This window comes from Carcharodon carcharias, chromosome 13 (genome assembly GCF_017639515.1).
Source record: "Carcharodon carcharias isolate sCarCar2 chromosome 13, sCarCar2.pri, whole genome shotgun sequence".
Classification (NCBI taxonomy): Eukaryota; Metazoa; Chordata; class Chondrichthyes; order Lamniformes; family Lamnidae; genus Carcharodon; species Carcharodon carcharias.
The window spans coordinates 20,795,741-20,814,726 of record NC_054479.1 but is presented as its reverse complement, the minus strand read 5'-3'; the positions used below and the strand labels follow the sequence as shown (position 1 = coordinate 20,814,726).

Sequence of the window (18,986 nt, the reverse complement as noted above, 5' to 3'; positions counted from 1 at the left end):
CCTTCCATCCTTCACCTGCCTCCCACGTCCAGCCTTCGCTCCACCCTACCCCCACCGTTTCCAGCCTTAGCCTGCCTCCCGTGTCCAGCATTCACACAGCTTGTGTGTCAAGTTGTGAGTGGTCCCCAAGAAGGTGAAAGCAGCATCTACTCACCTGAAAGTCATGGAAGTAGTACTCGCTAGGTGCACACCACTTAAATACAGTTGTAAAAGTGAATGTTCTAATTTCGCGCTGGTGGGGAACTTAAATTGGCCGGGGGAACTTAATTCTGGTAAGATGGCCTTTTAATGACCATGGGTTTAAATTCCACCACGCCAACTGGTGGAATTTGAATTCAGTTAATTAACCTGGAATATAAAGCTAGTCTCTGAAATGGTGATCATGACAGCTATTGTTAATTGTCATAAAAACCCATCTGGTTCACAAATACCCTTTAGGGAAAGAAATCTGCCATCCTTACCTGGTCTGGCCTACATGTGACTCCAGGATTTACTGACATTTTTGTTTCTTTATTCATTCATGGGATGTTCGTGTTGCTAACAAGGCCAGCATTTATTGCCAGACCCTCATTGCCCTTGAAACTGAGTGGCTTGCTAGGCCATTTCATTGGGCAGTTAAGAGTCAACCACATTACTGTGGGTCTGGAGTCACATGTAGGCCAGACCAGGTAAGGATGGCAGATTTCTTTCCCTAAAGGGTATTTGTGAACCAGATGGGTTTTTATGACAATTAACAATAGCTGTCATGATTACCATTTCAGAGACTAGCTTTATATTCCAGGTTAATTAACTGAATTCAAATTCCACCAGTTGGCGTGGTGGAATTTAAACCCATGTCCCCAGAGCATTAGCCTGGGCCTTGATTACCAGTCCAGCAACATTACCATGACACTACCAACCTTCCTTAAGACGTTGCTCATCAGGAAGCTTGACCCACCTTTAAAGTCCCAAGAACAGAATTCCTACAGTTCATCCTGCTTCAGGAAACTGATTTTTTGGCCTCACATGACATTAATTTCCCCATCCACCACCCTTGCTGCTGCTGGCGGGACCAGAAGATTCCGCCCCAAGTGTAATTCAAATACTGTCAAACTAGTAACAGTAAATGTGGTGCAGAAGATTTGATTCTCAGTGTAAATAAAGAATTTTCAGAACAGAACTAGTAGTTTCAGGAGTGATAAAATTCCATCTGCTGAAAAGTTGCTTGAAATCTTAATATTCAATAATTATCTTTCCACAGCGTCTTCATTAACACTTGGGAATGATCATTGGCTAGATACTTTTAGGGTATGTTCAATGCATAGCAGTTGCTTAATTGAAACTAGATACTGGAATACATGGATGGCTAACACAACCACATAGAATTTAATTGGTAATTTTGAAATTAGGCAGTCTTGTTTATCTTCTGTCACACCCACAGCACCAAAAGGAATTCAAACAGATGGAGATGGGCAGGAACAATTGGCAGCAAATTATGGGATGGGGGGGTGCAGATGGCTCGCTCCATGTCAACCCACCCCACAGTCAGAACGCACTGTGGGTGAGCTAAATAAACTGCCAGTGCAACCTCTGCCCCTCACTGGAAAGAAATCCCATCCCTCAGAAGCCGCCAGCTAATCAGATTGGCTCCTGCAGTCCAGGCAGCCCCAAGAGCGCATTGACAGTCGTTGCCAGGGCTGCAAGCAGGCCCAAGAACAAGGCTCATGAATCCCAGAGCAAGGTAAGTACAGGGTATTAAGCAGAGAGGGTTTGGGCAGCTTAGGGAGGGGGTGGCGATGGTGGTGATTTTACAGAGTAGGAAGAAGGGATGGGGGGGGGGGGGCGGAAAAAAGAGTACTATCTTAGGGGAGGTTGCCCCCCCCCTCCACCCAATGCACAAAAGGCACTGCCCCAAAGTAAGTACACCCCCTTCCTTACCACCCTTTTAAAAGGTTTTTTAAAAAATCAGCCTGACCACCCATGCTAACTGTATTATGGCATAGGCAGTGTATTATTGGGATCAATTGGTTTGTTGACGAGCTCAATTGACCTTTGATTATTTATTTAAATATGGCAGACGGGTTGCCAATTTCAGTGCCCCCACCCCACCCCATTATAGGGTTGAGCTCAGGAAGGTGATGGAGTTGGCACCTGCCGAAAACACATCCAGCAGGGCACATAGAGGTCAGCCCAATGTTCCAGAACCCTAAAGAGAAAAGCTGAAATTAGAGATGGGACAGAGTCAAGGAATGATGGAGGGATCAAAGATACATTTAAAAGGAGTGGCATGATTACAATGGTTTTTAATAGGGAGAGTGAAGTACCAGAAGATTGGGAGCAGTTGACTATGTCAACATGGAGGGGAAGTTGATGAATCAGAGGTTGAATTGGAAGAGAGTCGAGGAAATAGATTGTATTTGATTTGAAGGGAATAAACTGGGTTTATAGACTCAAGTTGGAAATAGGGTAGCTGAACAGATACTTTACAGGCAAAAAAAAGGCATAAACTCAAACACTGATATCATATAGAAGAATGGAGGCGAAAGAGGACAGAGTTCAAAAGGAGGTGGTTACCATTGAAACAGTAGTGGTTAGTGGGCTCAAAGATATGCAAGGCTTGTGAATTTTGGCACTGAGGTAAGAAGAAATTCTACCCTTGCACCCACTCCACTAGACTTGGGGTGTGCAGCACCTGAAAATCCAGGGGCAACATTTTCACCCCGTTTGGGTGGGGGGGGGGGGGGGGGGGGGGGGGTGCCTGCCAAAGGCATCCACCATGACGTCTGCACAGAAGTGCTATACGCTTTCTGTGCAGGTGGGGGGAGGTGGGAATGCCAAATGCGGAAGTGCGCTCCTTCATGCAAAGGATCGCTCCGATCTCCCTGAGACTAAGTGCTGCCTCGGGGAGATTGGTTCCCAAAGTGAAAAAGTTATTCTGTCAAAAACTTCATTTACCATCCATGTGACAATGTCACGAGTTGGAACATGGACATAACTTTGAATAAAAGTGAATCTTAATTTTTTAATTCAGTCATGAAACCTCATCCCACCCGTGGAGGAGGTTTCATGCTTTTTCAGGTGGCCGCCAACACTCCCAACCTGTCTGCCAACCTTAAGGTTGGACGGGCAAGTCCACTATTTGGTTTAATTGTTTGTTCTGAATGGCCTCAATATGCCGTTGACAGATCAGGGGCGCACAGCTGACTCGGCTGCGCCCCCGCAACCTGAAAATGCAAATGACACAGGAGTTCCACCTGACTTCATTCCGCGTCAGCAATGCTTGCCGATGGGAAAATTCTTCCCCAGATAATTTAGGATTAATTGACAACGGAAATAAAAACTAGATCACTCTCTGCTAAAAAGGGAATTGAGCACTATATAGATATGAATTGGTCAACCTCAACACCAAAATTGTTTTAATCTTACAGGTGCCACATTTGAGAAAGCATTTATCTGTATGTAATGCTTGCAGATATTTATATACGAGACACAATAAGGTGCGATATGATATGCAACCATACTCTTGCCTCCAATGGTGATGGAGCAGTGATCTCTGTCCATATTTTCTTCTACGTTTCCACATCTGCAGAATAGAGAGGATAAAGAATCCTTTCAAGGGCAGTGAATAGGGCATCTGCAGCTGGCTCACGTGGGCAATGGTTAACCCCATAAGTATAAACACTTATTTTTTTCCCCAGCAGGTGCAAGAATTTCTTCTTACCTCATGTAAGGCTTATAAACTTTGTCACTATCTTTGAGCCCACTAACCACTACTGTTTCAATGCTAACCACCTCCTTTTGAGCTCTGTCCTCTTCCATCTCTATTCTAATAGATGACATCAGTTTGAGCTTATGCATTTTTTTGCCAGTAAAATAGCTGTACAGCTGCCCTATTTTCCTTTGATTATACTCACTTTGATCAGGAAAACAAATCACCTAGGTTGCTGTTGCACACCCTCTAATAAAACAATATTAAACAGATTTGGTCAAAATCTATTTGCTCCTCCAGCTCCATGGCACAGGAAGAAATACTTCCAAACAAATTCTTCATGCATGGCTTCTCCATAACTTAGCAAAACCAAATTCCCAGGCACCATGAAATTAGTAAAAGGGAATAAGCAAAAAATATTTAAAAAGATAGTACAAAACTGTTCTTCTAAATCACACATTTTAATAGAGTCCAGTTCCAGAACAGTAATGGTTGCCAGTGTATTATAGTCTGACTAATCATGGATTATGATTTGAAATTTTAAACAGAGTTAAAAAAACACTTGCATCACATGTCCATAAAAACAGTGGAATTCAAATCCTAATCCTGTGAAAAGCTCTGTATTAATAGAAAAACGTGACTAATAAAATCAAAACAGCAAACAGCTTTTAGCAGTGCCCACTAGCTGAAACCAAATAAACTCTACACTGATTGCAACTTCTGAACAACAGCTGATATGGGATAATCCAAAGGTTTAGCCCTACTGACAAAAGGTGCTGCATGGAATCAAGATTATGAAACATAAAATCAAGCCAGATCCAATTCTCTGCCCCTGGGTTTTCCATCAAAACAGCATTTTCTTCTTAATTGTCCTCTAACTGCGGTAGAGATGTCAGATGGTACCCACAATCGCCAACAATATAGGTAGAAACAGGATGGAATAAACCTGGCCAGAAAAAGCCGTAGGGTTGAGGGACAAATTTAACTAAATCTGCCTGGTAATAATGAAATGGGAAGATGGTTAAAATCAGCTTTCCACTCCAGAAACCACTGACTGCCATTTTATCTCTGGAGCTGATATAGTTCCAAAACACACCTGCTAGAATTATTAATAAATTCAAATTGAGGTTCTATGACAGTATTAGGACCTCAATGCAATTTTAACTTGGCATGTCTTTCTATGGCACACCAATGAATAAAATCCGATAGGACTGACTTCACAAACAGACTGACCAGACTGCAAGCTGGTTTTAAAAGATAACACTCAGGTCTTTTGGGTTGGTACGCCACTATGAGCAGTACACCTGCAAGGTATTTGAGCTTGCAATTTGCATCTTTGATTTTTCCTCCCTGACCTCGTTAAGCAATCATTGCTCATCATGGGGCCGTCACGGCAGGGGCAGGGGCGTAAAATGCAGGGAGCCATTCAAAAGTTCATTGACTTCAACAGGACCAGAACATCCCACCGTCAGGAGGGGCCATAGAACTCCACCTCTGGGCACTGTGTTTTCTTACTTACTTCCTTTGGATTACAGGTTGCAAATGGGGTGGTTGCATGCTGCAATATGCAAAAGGGCTGAGGGGAACTTGCGTTGTTCACATCTTCCAGTCTAAAGTGTGTCAAGAAAATTATCAATGCCTCCCTTCTCATAGCTAATCAGAAACATTACCTAACCAATGGAGGTCAACAGTCAGAATAAGGCAGCTCTGACTTTCAGCAGTGGTCAGCGAGACTACTACCAACTGAGCTGACATAATGTAGGGCAATGGTTCTCAAACTTGGGTACTAAATCCCTGGGGGAGCTGGAAAGACCTTCCAGAGGATCCGCAACACAGGGTCAGCCCACAAGCAGGCAACCAGCCATGGAAGCAAGTAAATGAGTGAGCAGCAGCATCCTCTGCTGCCCTCACTCCTCTTATGCACTCTCCATGCTATTTATCCTCTGCAATCCTACTCTCTGGGCTCCTGCTCGCCACATGATTTTATATTCAATGTGGTGTGCTCCCTCATTACTCCTGCTCTCCCCTGGTTCCCTTCATACTTCCTCTGTATTCCACTATCCTTGGGCTCCAGCTCGATCTGAGCTAATGCTGAGGATAAGCAGACTCTCCAGTAAGAAGCAGGCACACCTGATATTTGTAAGTAAACAGCTGCTTTATTCAAAGCATTATTAAAATATATTTTACATGCAAACCTTCAATATTTTGAGTGCCATATAGCATAAATTAGATGGCGATTTTTCTAATTAATTCATGGAGTGCGGGCGTCATTGGCTAGGTCAGCATTTATTACCCATCCCTAATTGCGCTCGAGAAAGTAATGGTGACCTGCCTTCTTGACCGCTGCAGTCCATGTGGTATAGGTACCCTCACAGTGCTGCTAGGGAGGGAGTTCCAGGATTTTGACCCAGCAGTGAAGGAATGGTGATAAATTTCTAAGTCAGGATGAAGTGTGGCTTGGAGAAGAACTTCTAGGTGGTGATGTTCCCAACTGTCTACTGCCTTTGTCCTTCTAGATTGTAGCGATCGTGGGTTTTGAAGGTGCAGTCTGAGGAGCCTTGGTAAGTTCCTGCAGTGCATCTTGTAGATGATACACACTGCTGCCACTGTACACCAGTGGTGGAGGGAGTGAATGTTTGCAGATGGGGTGCCAATCAAGTGGGCTGCTTTATTCTAGATGGTGTCAAGCTTCTGTGTTGTTGGAACTGGATTCATCCAGGCAAGTGGAGGATATTCCATCACACTCCTGACTTGTGCCTTGTAGATGGTGGATAGGCTTTGGGGAGTCAGGAGCTGAGTTACTCAACACAGGATCCCTAGCCTCTGACTTGTTCTTGTAGCCACAGTATTTACATGACTAGTGCAGTTCAGTTTCTGGTCAATGGTAACCCCAGGATGTTGATGGTGAGAGATTCAGTGATGGTAATGCCATTGAATGTCAAGGGACGATGGCTAGGTGAATGAGCCAAAATTTGGCAGATGGAGTTTAACATGGATCAGTGTGAGGTTATCCATTTTGGTCGGAAGAATAAAAAGGCGACTTATTACTTAAATGGAGAGAAGCTTCAGAATGCTTCAGTGCAGAGAGATCTGGGTGTCCTCGTGCATGAAATCGCTGAAAGCTAGTATGCAGGTACAGCAGGTAATAAGGAAAGCAAACGGAATTTTGGCATTTATTGTTAAAGGTATAAAGTATAAAAATAGGGAAGTGTTGTTGCAACTGTACAAGGCATTGGTGAGACCGCACCTGGAGTACTGTGCACAGTTTTGGTCCTCTTACTTGAGGAAGGATGTAGTTGCATTGGAGGTGATTCAGAGGAGGTTCACTAGATTGATTCCAGAGATGTGGGGCTTGTCTTATGAGGAAAGATTGAACAGTTTAGGCCTATACTTCCTAGAGTTTAGAAGCATGAGAGGAGGTCTAATTGAAGTATATAAGATGCTAAAGAGGATAGACAAAGTAGACGTGGAGCAGATGTTTCCCCTTGTTGGGCATTCTGGAACGAGAAGCCATAGTTTTAGGCCAAGGGGTGGTAGATTTAAATCAGAGATGAGGAGGAATTACTTTTCTCAAAGGGTCGTGAATCTGTGGAATTTACGACCTCAGAGGGTGCAGTGGATACCGGGACGCTGAATAAATTTGAGGAGATAGACAGATTTTTAATTAGTAACAGCTTGAAATGTTATGGGGAGAGGGCGGGAAATTCGAGTTGAGGCCGAAATTAGATCAGCCATGATAGTATTGAATAGCGGAGCGGGCTCAAGGGGCTGAATTACCTACTCCTGCTCCTAGTTCTTATGCTATGTTTAGCACCTGTCTTGTGGGGTGCCTTTGCCTGACCTAGTGCTCCTATGCACTGCTGTCCCAGTGGCTGCCACATGGCTGGTGGAACGGAGTTGACTTCGAGTGGGGAAGACTGCCGATGGCCTTACAGGGCAACCTTGGGCAGCTCTGTTCCTAGAAGACTCAGCTTCAGACTGTACCACCTGCATGGGTGACAACCTGGGTTGGGCTGACAGGCAACAGCAGGAGCACTGGTGGAGTGCCAGCGATGGGAGGATGAAGGCTATCATCCTGAGAGAGGACAGCAGATTTGTGTTCCAGGGATCCATTGCCACTCTCCTGGGCACCTCAGTAATCTGCTCTCAGGGTAGATTATTGACTTCAGTAAGGCTTGCCAGCCCCTTTGATCACTGATATCTGTAGCTATGATGGCAGCAGTCTGAGGCTGCATGGTAGAAATCCATAAGTGGATGGCAATGACCTGATGCAGTCTGAGCTTCCACTGCAGTACTCAGGCACTTGGTGATTTCTGCTTTTGTAACAATGGGAGTTGAGACACCAGCCATTAGACACTCATCATGGTTGGGTCTGCAAGTGTTCTCATGGAGTTAGAAACATAGAAAATAAGAATAGGTAATTCGGCCCTTTGAGCCTGCTCTGTCACTCAACATGATCATGGCTGATCCTTTATCTCAACACCATACTCGCGCTCTCTCCCCATATTCCTTGATGGCTTCAGTGTCTAGAAATCTATCTATTTGACAAGGAAGTATTCAATGAACGGAATGACACTAGGAAGTTCTGAGGAACAAAGGGACCTTGGCCTGTGTGTCCATAGATCTCTGAAGGTGGAGGGGCATGTTAGTGGGGTGGTGAAAGAGGCATATGGGACACTTACCTTTATCAATCGAGGCATAAATTACAAAAGTAGGGTGGTCATGTTGGAGTTGGATAGAACCTTAGTGAGGCCACAGCTGGAGTACTGTGGACAGTTCTGGTCGCCACATTATAGGAAGGATGTGATTGCACTGGAGGGGGTGCAGAGGAGATTCACCAGGATGTTGCCTGGGATGAAACATTTAAGTTATGAAGAGTGGTTGGATAGAATTGGGTTGTTTTCATTGGAGCAGAGAAGACAGGAGGTTTAGGGGGGATGTAAGGAAAAATTTTTACCCAGAGGGTGGTGATGGTCTGGAATGCACTGCCTGGGAGGGTGGTGGAGGTGGGTTGCCTCACATCCTTTAAAAAGTACCTGGATGAACACTTGGCATGTCATAACAACTCTTGTTCCAGCCAGTGGAAACATCCTCCATGCATCCAGTTTGTCCAGCCCTATCAGCATTTCATACTTTTCAATGCAATCCCCTCTCATTCTCCTAAATGCCAGTGAGTACAGGGCTGGTCGAATGGAGTTGGCCACCGTTTCACAACTGGAAAGGATGGGTGCAAAGCCCTGTGCCAAGGTGTAAAAGATTATGAGGGGCATGGACAGGGAGCAGCTGTTCCCCTTAGTTGAAGGATCAGTCACAAGAGGGACATAAATTCAAGGTGAGGGGCAGGAGGTTTAGGGGGGATGTAAGGAAAAATTTTTACCCAGAGGGTGGTGATGGTCTGGAATGCACTGCCTGGGATGGTGGTGGAGGTGGGTTGCCTCACATCCTTTAAAGAGTACCTGGATGAACACTTGGCATGTCATAACATTCAAGGCTATGGGCCAAGTGCTGGTAAATGGGATTAGGTAGGTAGGTCAGGTGTTTCTCACGTGTCGGTGCAGACTCAACGGGCCTCTTCTAAACTGTGATTCTGTAATATTTCCTTCTTAAACATATTCAATGACTTAGCCTCCACAGCCTTCTGTGGTAGATAATTCCAGAGGTTCACCACCCTGAGTGAAGAAATTTCTCCTCATCTCAGTCCTGAATGGTCTACCTTGCATCCACAGACTGTGAACTCTTGTTCCAGCCAGTGGAAACATCCTCCATGCATCCAGTTTGTCCAGCCCTATCAGCATTCCATACTTTTCAATGGGATCCCCTCTCATTCTCCTAAACACCAGTGAGTATAGGGCTAGTCGAATGGAGTTGGCCACTGTTTCACAACTGGAAAGGATGGGTGCAAAGCCCTGTGCCAAGTTGGTGCTGGACTCTTCCATGCTCCTTGTCAATGACAAACTTTCTACCAGCTCTTACAAATGCACCACACTTTTCATTTTGCATGCCCATCAGCTTTTTTCTGTATAGTTCCCCATTGAAGTCCTCATCTAACTACTCTGCAGCAGAATGTGTGTGCAACCTTGCTCTCCAGGGAGCTGCATCTGTGTGACGCTTATTGAATTCTGCCATGGTGGGATTTGAACCCAAGTCCCCAGAACATTACCCTGGGTCTCTGAATTACTAGTCTAATGACAACACCACTATGCCACCACCTCCCTGATTACTAATAATTACTAATGTGATCACTAATCCATTTGAAATGGAGTTCTTCAATCAAAAAAGTTTGAGAACCACTGATGTCTTACTAGGCAGTCCCTCAGTATTGAGGATGACCTGCTTCTACTCTGATTCAATGGGTCCTGAGACGGCTGATGATTCCAATGCACAATCTGCAGACTCTGCCAAATGGTGGTGTTTGGGCTGGGGGTGGGGGGCGGTCAGGCAGATGAGATGTTTGGAGGTTTGTGCATCTCTCCAATGTCTCTATTTCGCCTCTGCATGCTCCCAACGAGATCTCTCGATGGGTTTGATGCCTTCCTGAATAAACTTTCTCCATTTTGGTCGGTCACAAGCCAGGGACTCCCATGAGTTGGTGTGGATGTTTGTTCTCTTCACAGATGCTTTGAGGACATCCCTAAAGTATATGTTCTCCTCCCAGGAGTCTCCTGCCACAATCGAGTTCAGAGCAGAACAGAGTTGTTTTGGGAATCTGTCAGGCATAGGAATGACATGTCCCACCCAGTAGAATTGGTTTTGAATGATTAGTGCCTCGATGCTGGACATGTTGGTTTGGCAGAGGACACTGCTGATGGACTGCCTTTTTTACCATCAGATTTGGAGGATCTTGCGAAGGCACTGCTGATGATACTGCTCCAGTGCTTTGCGGTGCCTGCTTTAGGTTGTCCAAGTCTTTAAAGCATAAAGGAGCACAGGGATTACTGCTGCCCGGTAAACCTTGACATCAGTCTCGGGTTTGCGATCCTGGTCCTCAAATACTGTTTTCCTCAGCCAGCCTAAAGCTGAGCTGGCCCATTGGAGGCAATGATAAATTTCACAAAGTTGGGCACTTAGAACTGGATACAATATACTAAATGCTGCCTAACCAACGACAAGTATAGGTTTAGCATTACTTTGTTTTTGTACCCAATCTATCAAACCTTGGATCCTATCAGCTTTTAAAGAAAAAGCTTTGTTAATGTGCCCTTTCATATCTGAAGATTTGTACATCTAAAATCAGCCTCTTTTCTACTCCTTTTATAATCTCTATACTTTTCCTCAAAATGTAATGCTGCACATTCCTCCACAACAAATTACATTGAACATTTTCTGCTCAGACAAATAAACTGTCATCTGAAGTGCTTTATCGTTCATTTCATAATTAACCACAGTCCATATTTTTCGTCAAAAATAGTTTTTTTTTATATCTCCCCATTGCAAAGTTCAGATTATCCATAAATACTATAAACAGTGACTCCAGTTCAAAAAGCATCTACTACTGTTTTCTGTCCTTCAGTAACTTCCTATCAATGCTACCACAGACCCTTGAATACTGTAAGCTTAAGTTTTATCAATAAGTTTCCTATCCGGCACCTATTTCAGCATTTGAACTAAGCAGTCATTTTCCATCTAAGTTTGAACCAGGTCCGTCACTGACCATGTTATCACAGGCGAGCTTGAGTCTCTATTCACCCAGCATTCACAAGTATATTTCCAGCAGTGAAGATTCAAACATTAAGTTCAGGGAAGATGGGCATAGATTCAAGAGGCACCAACACAATCAAGGACTTTAGACAGGACTAGGAGGTAGGAGATGGGGTGGTAGTTTACAGCAATAAAAGGAGTCATTGTTAAGAAGAGATAATAGTTTTTAAAATGGAGGGGGCAGTACTTAAGGAAAGGGAAATATTTACAATGCCAGCTAGCATGGGTGCTAGGAAGTCGGGTGGTCAGCAGTTTACTGAAAATAGGATCAAGGGAGCAGGTGGGTGTCATGGACAAAATGAGTTGAGAAAGCAAAAGGAGAAATAGGAAACAAGAAAATGCAGGTTCAGGACTAGGGTGCTGGTGGGGGAAAACAGCAGGGAGGGTTGGCTTGGTGAAAAAGACAAACGGGAGAATGAGGCAGCTCAGTAATCTCATTAACTGGTGGAAAGAGTAGAGGATGGAGGGGGATGGGGTAATAGGGTTTAAAATGACACTTGACAGTGCAGAGAGGCTGGGATTATTTTCGCTTTCCAGGATCATCCTAGAATACAGTAATAAATGGTTTTGGCAAGGCAAAAACTCTGATGGTGTTTCATGTCATCCAGCTAAATCTGACAATGGAAAGTATCTCATTGTTGTCACACCACCTTTGCTTACAACCTAAACCTCAAATGTGTAATGGAATACTCTATTAGCCTTGTACCTCAGATTAGAATCTATTAAATCCAAGATTAATACAAATAATTTTGGAGTTTCTACAGGTTTGCTTTCCAAATCAGCATTATATTTCAAGTAATCATGTTGAAACCTGCAAACCGAGATGCAGATTAAATCAAAGGCGTACTCCTGCAGACAAAAGGTGTTTTATCTATGTGTCTCTATCTGACTTGTGCTGGAACTTGCAGCTGTTGTATTTTAAAGCTTTTCCTTGTCCCAGGTAGATTACCTTTAAGGAGCCCCACTTATACTGAGCTACATAAGCAGGGTGTCTGGCAAACTAATCCCCAATCATTGTTCATTTGTGCATTAAAAAAAATTGTACCTCATTCATACAACATAGAACATGGTGTCAACTGCGCATTCTTTAAAATTTACAGCTGTAAGGAGCTGCTTACATCAAGGATAACACAAGTACATTTTTAAAATCTCCAATTCCTTTCCTTTAATTCTCTTCTCCTGAAGGAGCAAACTTATATAAAATGGCTCCATATACAATACCAGGCCTCTGGTACCTCAACCAAGCAGCAATTCTTCATATGTGGAGATTAAAATATTGCCAAGTTATTCCATGATTGGGATGGGAACAGGAAGGTCAAAAAGGACTAACCATACTTCCCACCCAAGATCCACAACCTGCACTTTGCAGCTGGAGTCACTGGATAGTGGCTGAGAGCCAGAATAATGACTGACAATGTTTCCCTTTCCTAAACTAGAGGTGCTGCAGCTATTTATAACATCCCTACTGACAGCACTTCCTCCCCTACAAAAAGTCAAATATAATGGTCAGCCATGACAAAAATATTGGAAATTCTTGAAACCTCCAGGTAGTAAGTTCAATTTAGAGTTGTCAAACTGAAATACTTCCCTAATCATTAATTACAGCATATTAAAGAAACCCACAAATAACTTGCATTAAATTGTAATTTGTGCCAGCTTGAAATTTTAAGAAATGATTGCATCCCACACATTTTCATTTCCAAAGTTACTTAAATGTTTTGTAACCGGACGTTTCAAAATTTATGGACCTGAACTGAAGGTGAATTTGGAGACTGACCTCATGTATTATATTCACATGTATAGAGCTAATTCTGTATATTTCTTTTACTGAAATATTAAAAATACAAGTTGATTATTCCACTCTCCAGTAGCACTTTATTTCTGATCAAGTATTCACCATTTATTCCAAAAAATTATCCCTTGACAATTATTACAAACGTCCCCTCCTGGTGCCCAATTGTAATATCACTAAACAAACAAGCCATACATACCAGCAGGTCTCAAAGTGCAATTTCTCATCTGTGAGAAAGTTTGCTGATCTCAACTAAGGAAAGTTGGGATGATAAAATGGCACTCCAGAGTTGAAGATGGTGATAAGGCAGGGTTACAAATCCAGCCTGGATTTCCACTTCCAGTAGTAATGCAGCAGCTCTATTTGAATGTGTGCATATCAAGCTAAGGCAGGGTTGAGGTTATCAAGTATCCTGCTAATACTCACTACCTTGGCTCATTAACGAAAAATAGCTAGTTGGGCAAGCTTACCAGCATCTGTGAAATGACACAACAGTAAGAGACAATGCCTTCAGGGCTGATGGGAAGAAAACCTGCTCTGCCAAAATTAAAGAGTAGATAAAATAAAAATATATAATTCCTACTTTTTTCCCTTCATTCCTCTTCCCCAAAAAGTAGTCTACAATAAAATCCAGAAAATGCCAGAAAAACTGCAGCCAATTTATACCAAAATTTAAAATTACACCTGCTATTATACAATTTGACTTAGTGAAAAAGAACGAGATGCTCCCAAGAATACAGTAATAATGGAAAATTTTCTGTAACTTCAACATTTTGTATGTGATTTTGCAGATACTTCAGCTGGTAATCATAAAATGGATTTTGCACATCCCATAAACATTTGAAATGAATTAGATCACTTGGAACAGGTTTGCTCAAAGCTTTAGTGTCCCAAAGTACTTCCCAATAGCAACCAGAATCATTCAGTCACTGCAGCATACTGAAAGCAAGGTTATAAAATGTATTTTACAATAATTAATGCATTGGGTTTATATTTATGGCGATGTAACAACCCGTTTAGTTTCTCCTTGTGATAACATTTGCATATTTTCCATATGTTTATGCCTAAATAACATACTTACACATGGCATATTTTCATTTTTAAAAATGATTGAATCTGTGCACACAAAATTGTTTCTGAGCATCAAAGGCTATTAGGTGATATCATAATTTTGTAGTGGAGCTCCAGATCCAAACAAGCAGACAACATAGTAGGATTTATAACAGCTATAACACCCAACATTTCATTCAAGTGTATATTCAATTCAGTTTCCAAACTAAACACACAGCAACATTCAGGGATATTTAAAACACTACTGATAAAATAGGACATAATGGGACATACCCGATCAGATCATTTATCACACAAACTCACAAATGAGCCAAAGACCGCTACTTTCGAACCTGAACAGTGCCCACAAAGGCAAAGTATCGCAAAAAATTTGAACAACAGGTTAAGCAAGCCATTTCATGCTGCTATATGCAGTGCCGATGCAAGTAGTATTTTCCACTAATAAGATGCAGCCGCCCATACAAAAAAATGTTCTGCCTACCACAGAACTGAGCAATGTCTTGTATTAATTTCAGCACCAGTATGATGCTGGGAGTGTAGGCCATACGTCTCAATGATTAGGTAACAAATCAAACATGTTCCTCCAGCTCAAAAACAGAATTACCTGGAAAAACTCAGCAGGTCTGGCAGCATCAGCGGAGAAGAAAAGAGTTGACGTTTCGAGTCCTCATGACCCCTGTCGAACGGTCATGAGGACTCGAAACGTCAACTCTTTTCTTCTCTGCCGATGCTGCCAGACCTGCTGAGTTTTTCTAGGTAATTCTGTTTTTGTTTTGGATTTCCAGCATCCGCAGTTTTTTGTTTTTATGTTCCTCCAGCTGTTCATAATATACAAAGTACAAACCATACACAACCAGGCAATGCTTGAAAAACCCAAAGTTAAATGTCTACTGTTAGATGTGAATCTGCGATTGGGAAGCACTTGATGAACAACCCAAACTAATAACCAAGCTAACAACCAATTTAAGATAATCAGTCAAGCTTGTAACACGGCTCATATACGCTTGCTAGAAGCAACATATAATCATATGCAGGGACCTATTCTCTGCAAACAAAAGGAATACGTTCAAGCCTTGTGCCTTTTTTGAATTACCCAGTAGCATGGGGAGCCTATAGTCCCCCACTGTTTTGGGTATAGCTATGTCTCAGCCAATTAGAGTCAACTTGCTAACCAATCAGGACCCTTTCTCTCCTGTGGTATAAATTGTTGTTATCAGTTGAAATTTGGCATTCTTGCGTTTGTCCTAATGAATGCAAGACAAAAAGCTTCAGCAACATATCTCTTTTCAGCAATATTCAATCAATCAAACAACTCAATGACACTCACTATCCAGGCCCGCACTTAGAACTAAAAAGAACTATCATTTAGGCATTGTACCAGATTATCTTTGGTGCACAAGAAAGCTACTGCTTTCAGCCCAGGGGTACAGAGGAACAGAGAGAAAAGCAAAGGAAAATTACGATCAAAGTCTGGCTTCTATGAGTTATTGCTTTATTTTATCAATAGTTCAGGCTTCTATCTGTGTTTCCAATACTTAGGAATCACTACTGTGCAAGTTATAGGACTGAACTTCAATTACTTTATTAGTTAAATCAGTTGTTAAGTGCAACAGGATAACTATCCTTATTATTGGCAAATTGTCCTTAAAAACAAACTAGCCAGCCAATCAACACACTCATATTTTCATAAAGTACAGGCAGAGATAAGAGGTCACGTTAAGATAAAAATACTAATGGTTTGGCATAACTTGCAAGACCAAGACTAATTCTCCACATCCCTCCATATCTGACTGCTTGAAGGTACGATGCAAGATAACATGTTGCCTAAACAAAGAATTCAATGGTTCCAAATCCAAGATTGCAAATTATACCATCTATAACAACTTGTTGTTTTATATAGCATTTATTTATTAACATAATAAAATCTCCCAAGGTGCATCACAGGAACATTGTAATGCAAAACTAGACACCAAAACACATAAGGAATATTAGAGCAGATGACCAAAACCTTGGTCAAAGAGATAGGTTTTAAGGAGCATCTTAAGAGAAAAGGAACATAAAAAGATAGAGATGCAAAGTGTGTTAGGAAGGGAATTCCAGAACTTAGGGTGTAGACGGTTGAAGGCACTGCCACCAGTGGTGGAACAATTACATTCAAGGATGCTGAAGAGGCCAGAATTAGAAGAGCACTGATAGGGTTGGGCAGATAGAGAAGATTACAAGATTGGTCATGAAGGGGTTTTGAAAACAAGGATGAGAATTTTAAAATCAAGATATTGCTTAAACAGGAGTTATTGTAGGTCAGCAAGCACAAGGGTGATAGGTGAATGGAACTTGTACAGGGCAGAAGCAACAAGGTTTTGGATAACCTCAAATTTATGGAGGCGGCAGGCTGACATGTACTGGAGTAAATCAAGCCTAGATTGTAACAAAGTCACAGAAAAGGGTTTCAGGCAGCAGAATAGCTGAGACAGAGACCAAGTCAGGCAATGTTACAGAGGTGTAAGTAGGTGGTCTTAGTGATGGTGTGGATGCGTGGCTTTTACGACATTAAGACACATCCTAATTCTCATGAGCATAATTTTGCAATCATGGAAATCTGTCCCCCAATTTAGCTAGTGCAAATTTCAGGGAATCGGAACTGACAGATGTAATATGATGCTCATCCCATTTGTCTAATACTGTAGTATAGCATACTGTATTCCCGATTCCAGCAAAAAAAGTCTTCATCTGAGGAGTTAATCGTTTCTATTTTTCAGATGCGAATAGAACTGCTACATATTTCTACAATTTGCGTTTTTATTTCCAGCATTTTTTTCGTTATCACAGCACCCTTATGTTTCCAAATGAGAGATCAGGCTACAAGTGAGGTGGGAATGTACAGGTATAGTTAGCTCACCCACCTATATTTCACGAAACTAACTTTCCTTCTTGAAAATCATTTGCATATTTACTTTAACTCTAACCGCGAAGAAAGCAGCCAGAAATTTTTGGAGATTCGCAACTCATAGGTATTTCTTAATCTCCTGGTTTGCGCATTAATAGCGAGGATCGTTAACACATAATTATTTCTCCAGCAAGATTCAATCCTTTCTAATTAGAAAACCAACAAAATTTGGATCAAGTTGGCCACAGGGAGATCGACATAGATTTGAAAGTAGGCAGTACGACGAGGCTTAAAGCGTACATCGCCCCATCTCACCTTCGCGGGAAAAGTCTGAAAGGTATTCAATTAATCGTGCCATCACAGGAAAGCCTAGTGCTCTGTTCATCAGAAGTCCAGAGCCCCAGCTGAAAAGGACACTGAGATTAACTTGTAATGCCACAATTGCTGCCCTAACCCAAATCAGTTCAAATATCGGACTGTATGTCTCAGCGGGTCAAATTAACAATGTTCATTTAAACCCACATTTAAAAAAAAAGTTTAAAGTGGAAACGACAGACTCAGAATGATGCCAACAATATTTAAATGCTCCATTGAGTGCAGCGACTGCTCAGAAAACCGGTTGAAAGGGATGGTGAGAATGTAACAATGTTTGCGATCAGTTTCCCATTTTAAACAGTAGGTGACCCCCAAAAAAAAATCAAAATCACAGAAGGTAATTCTCGTTTTAAAAAGTGCCGATGTGCCTTGGTGCAGAATATATCATTGTCCCTGGTGTGGGGCACCCGCCTGTGACCCTGAGAAAATATCCCTCAAAGTTGCATATTCTGCAGCCAGGTACAACATCGGGATTTAGCAATAATAATAATAATGATGTGCTTCTTGGCACATTCGTCATTAGCAAAGCAGAACCCAGCACAGCCACCGAGTTCGGACAACATTTTAATCCCGAATCAATGGCTCTCTCTTTCTCACCAGTTTCCTGAGGGCCGCTTCGTCCAGAGCGGAGTAGCGGTCTGCGGACATGGTCAGACCGGGCGGTTTTGGCTCAATAGCCCCGAGGGGATCGCGGGATGACTTGATCGGAGAACGTTTTTTTTTTTGCGGAAGTTGGTTGTAGCTCGAATCACCCTCACTGTTCTTTGCGGGTAGATCTGAAGTAGACTGGGACTCAGGTAGATAGAGGCTGTCACTCGGTGACAGGGAGCGGGGGACTGACAGTTTAATCGCTGCAGGTGCGGCGCTCTTTCCTCCGGCAGCTCGGTCAACAATCCAGCAGAGGGAAGGAAAGGGTGGGGGGAGAACAAAAATGGCTTGTCTCCTCTTAAAAATAACAATCAGGAACAATTCGAAGCTCAGGGAGATCAGGCAATCCAAGTACTTCCTGACCCTTTCTCAATCGTGTTGTCTCCCGGATACCGAATCCCGAGGTTTTTCCTGCTCCCTGTTATCAAATTGCTGGCTCGCGATCCCGGGAACGTTCCATTTGCAACCGTTCACTTCAGCGCGAGCTTCAAATAACGACCATCCCCGTCAAGCCCCGCCCAACAACACCAATATCGTCCTATCGCGTCCTGCCTACGCCACCAGCTTCTTTGTGATTGGAGCATGAATACCAACCGTCGCTGTGGCTCGGCCCACTCTGATCTGTGCACCTTTGGGAGACATAGTTCGTCCATAAATCTTCCTCCTACGCTTACAGTCAGGTTTTATTGCAGCCATTTAGAGATAGTCAACAGTTAAAAAAAGGGGAAAGTATCTCAAATTTGAAATTAAAATCAGAGAATGCTGGAAATACTCAGCAAGTCTGGCAGCATCTGTGGAGAGAGAAACAAAGTTAACGTCGATGACTT

At 42.7% G+C, this 18,986-nt stretch overlaps 1 protein-coding gene across 3 annotated transcripts in view; it reads right to left on the bottom strand.

Annotated features, from left to right (window-relative positions):
• The window catches only part of smtnb (smoothelin b), a 416,118-nt gene extending 397,474 nt beyond the window's left edge, over nucleotides 1-18,644 (bottom strand). For all 3 annotated transcript variants that reach the window (XM_041203610.1, XM_041203611.1, XM_041203609.1), the window contains exon 1: nucleotides 18,109-18,644. In XM_041203610.1, the coding sequence (XP_041059544.1) occupies nucleotides 18,109-18,159 (51 nt within the window). In that variant the 5' untranslated portion in view covers nucleotides 18,160-18,644. The remainder of the gene's footprint in view (nucleotides 1-18,108) is intronic.
• Between the last annotated feature and the right edge of the window lie 342 nt (nucleotides 18,645-18,986).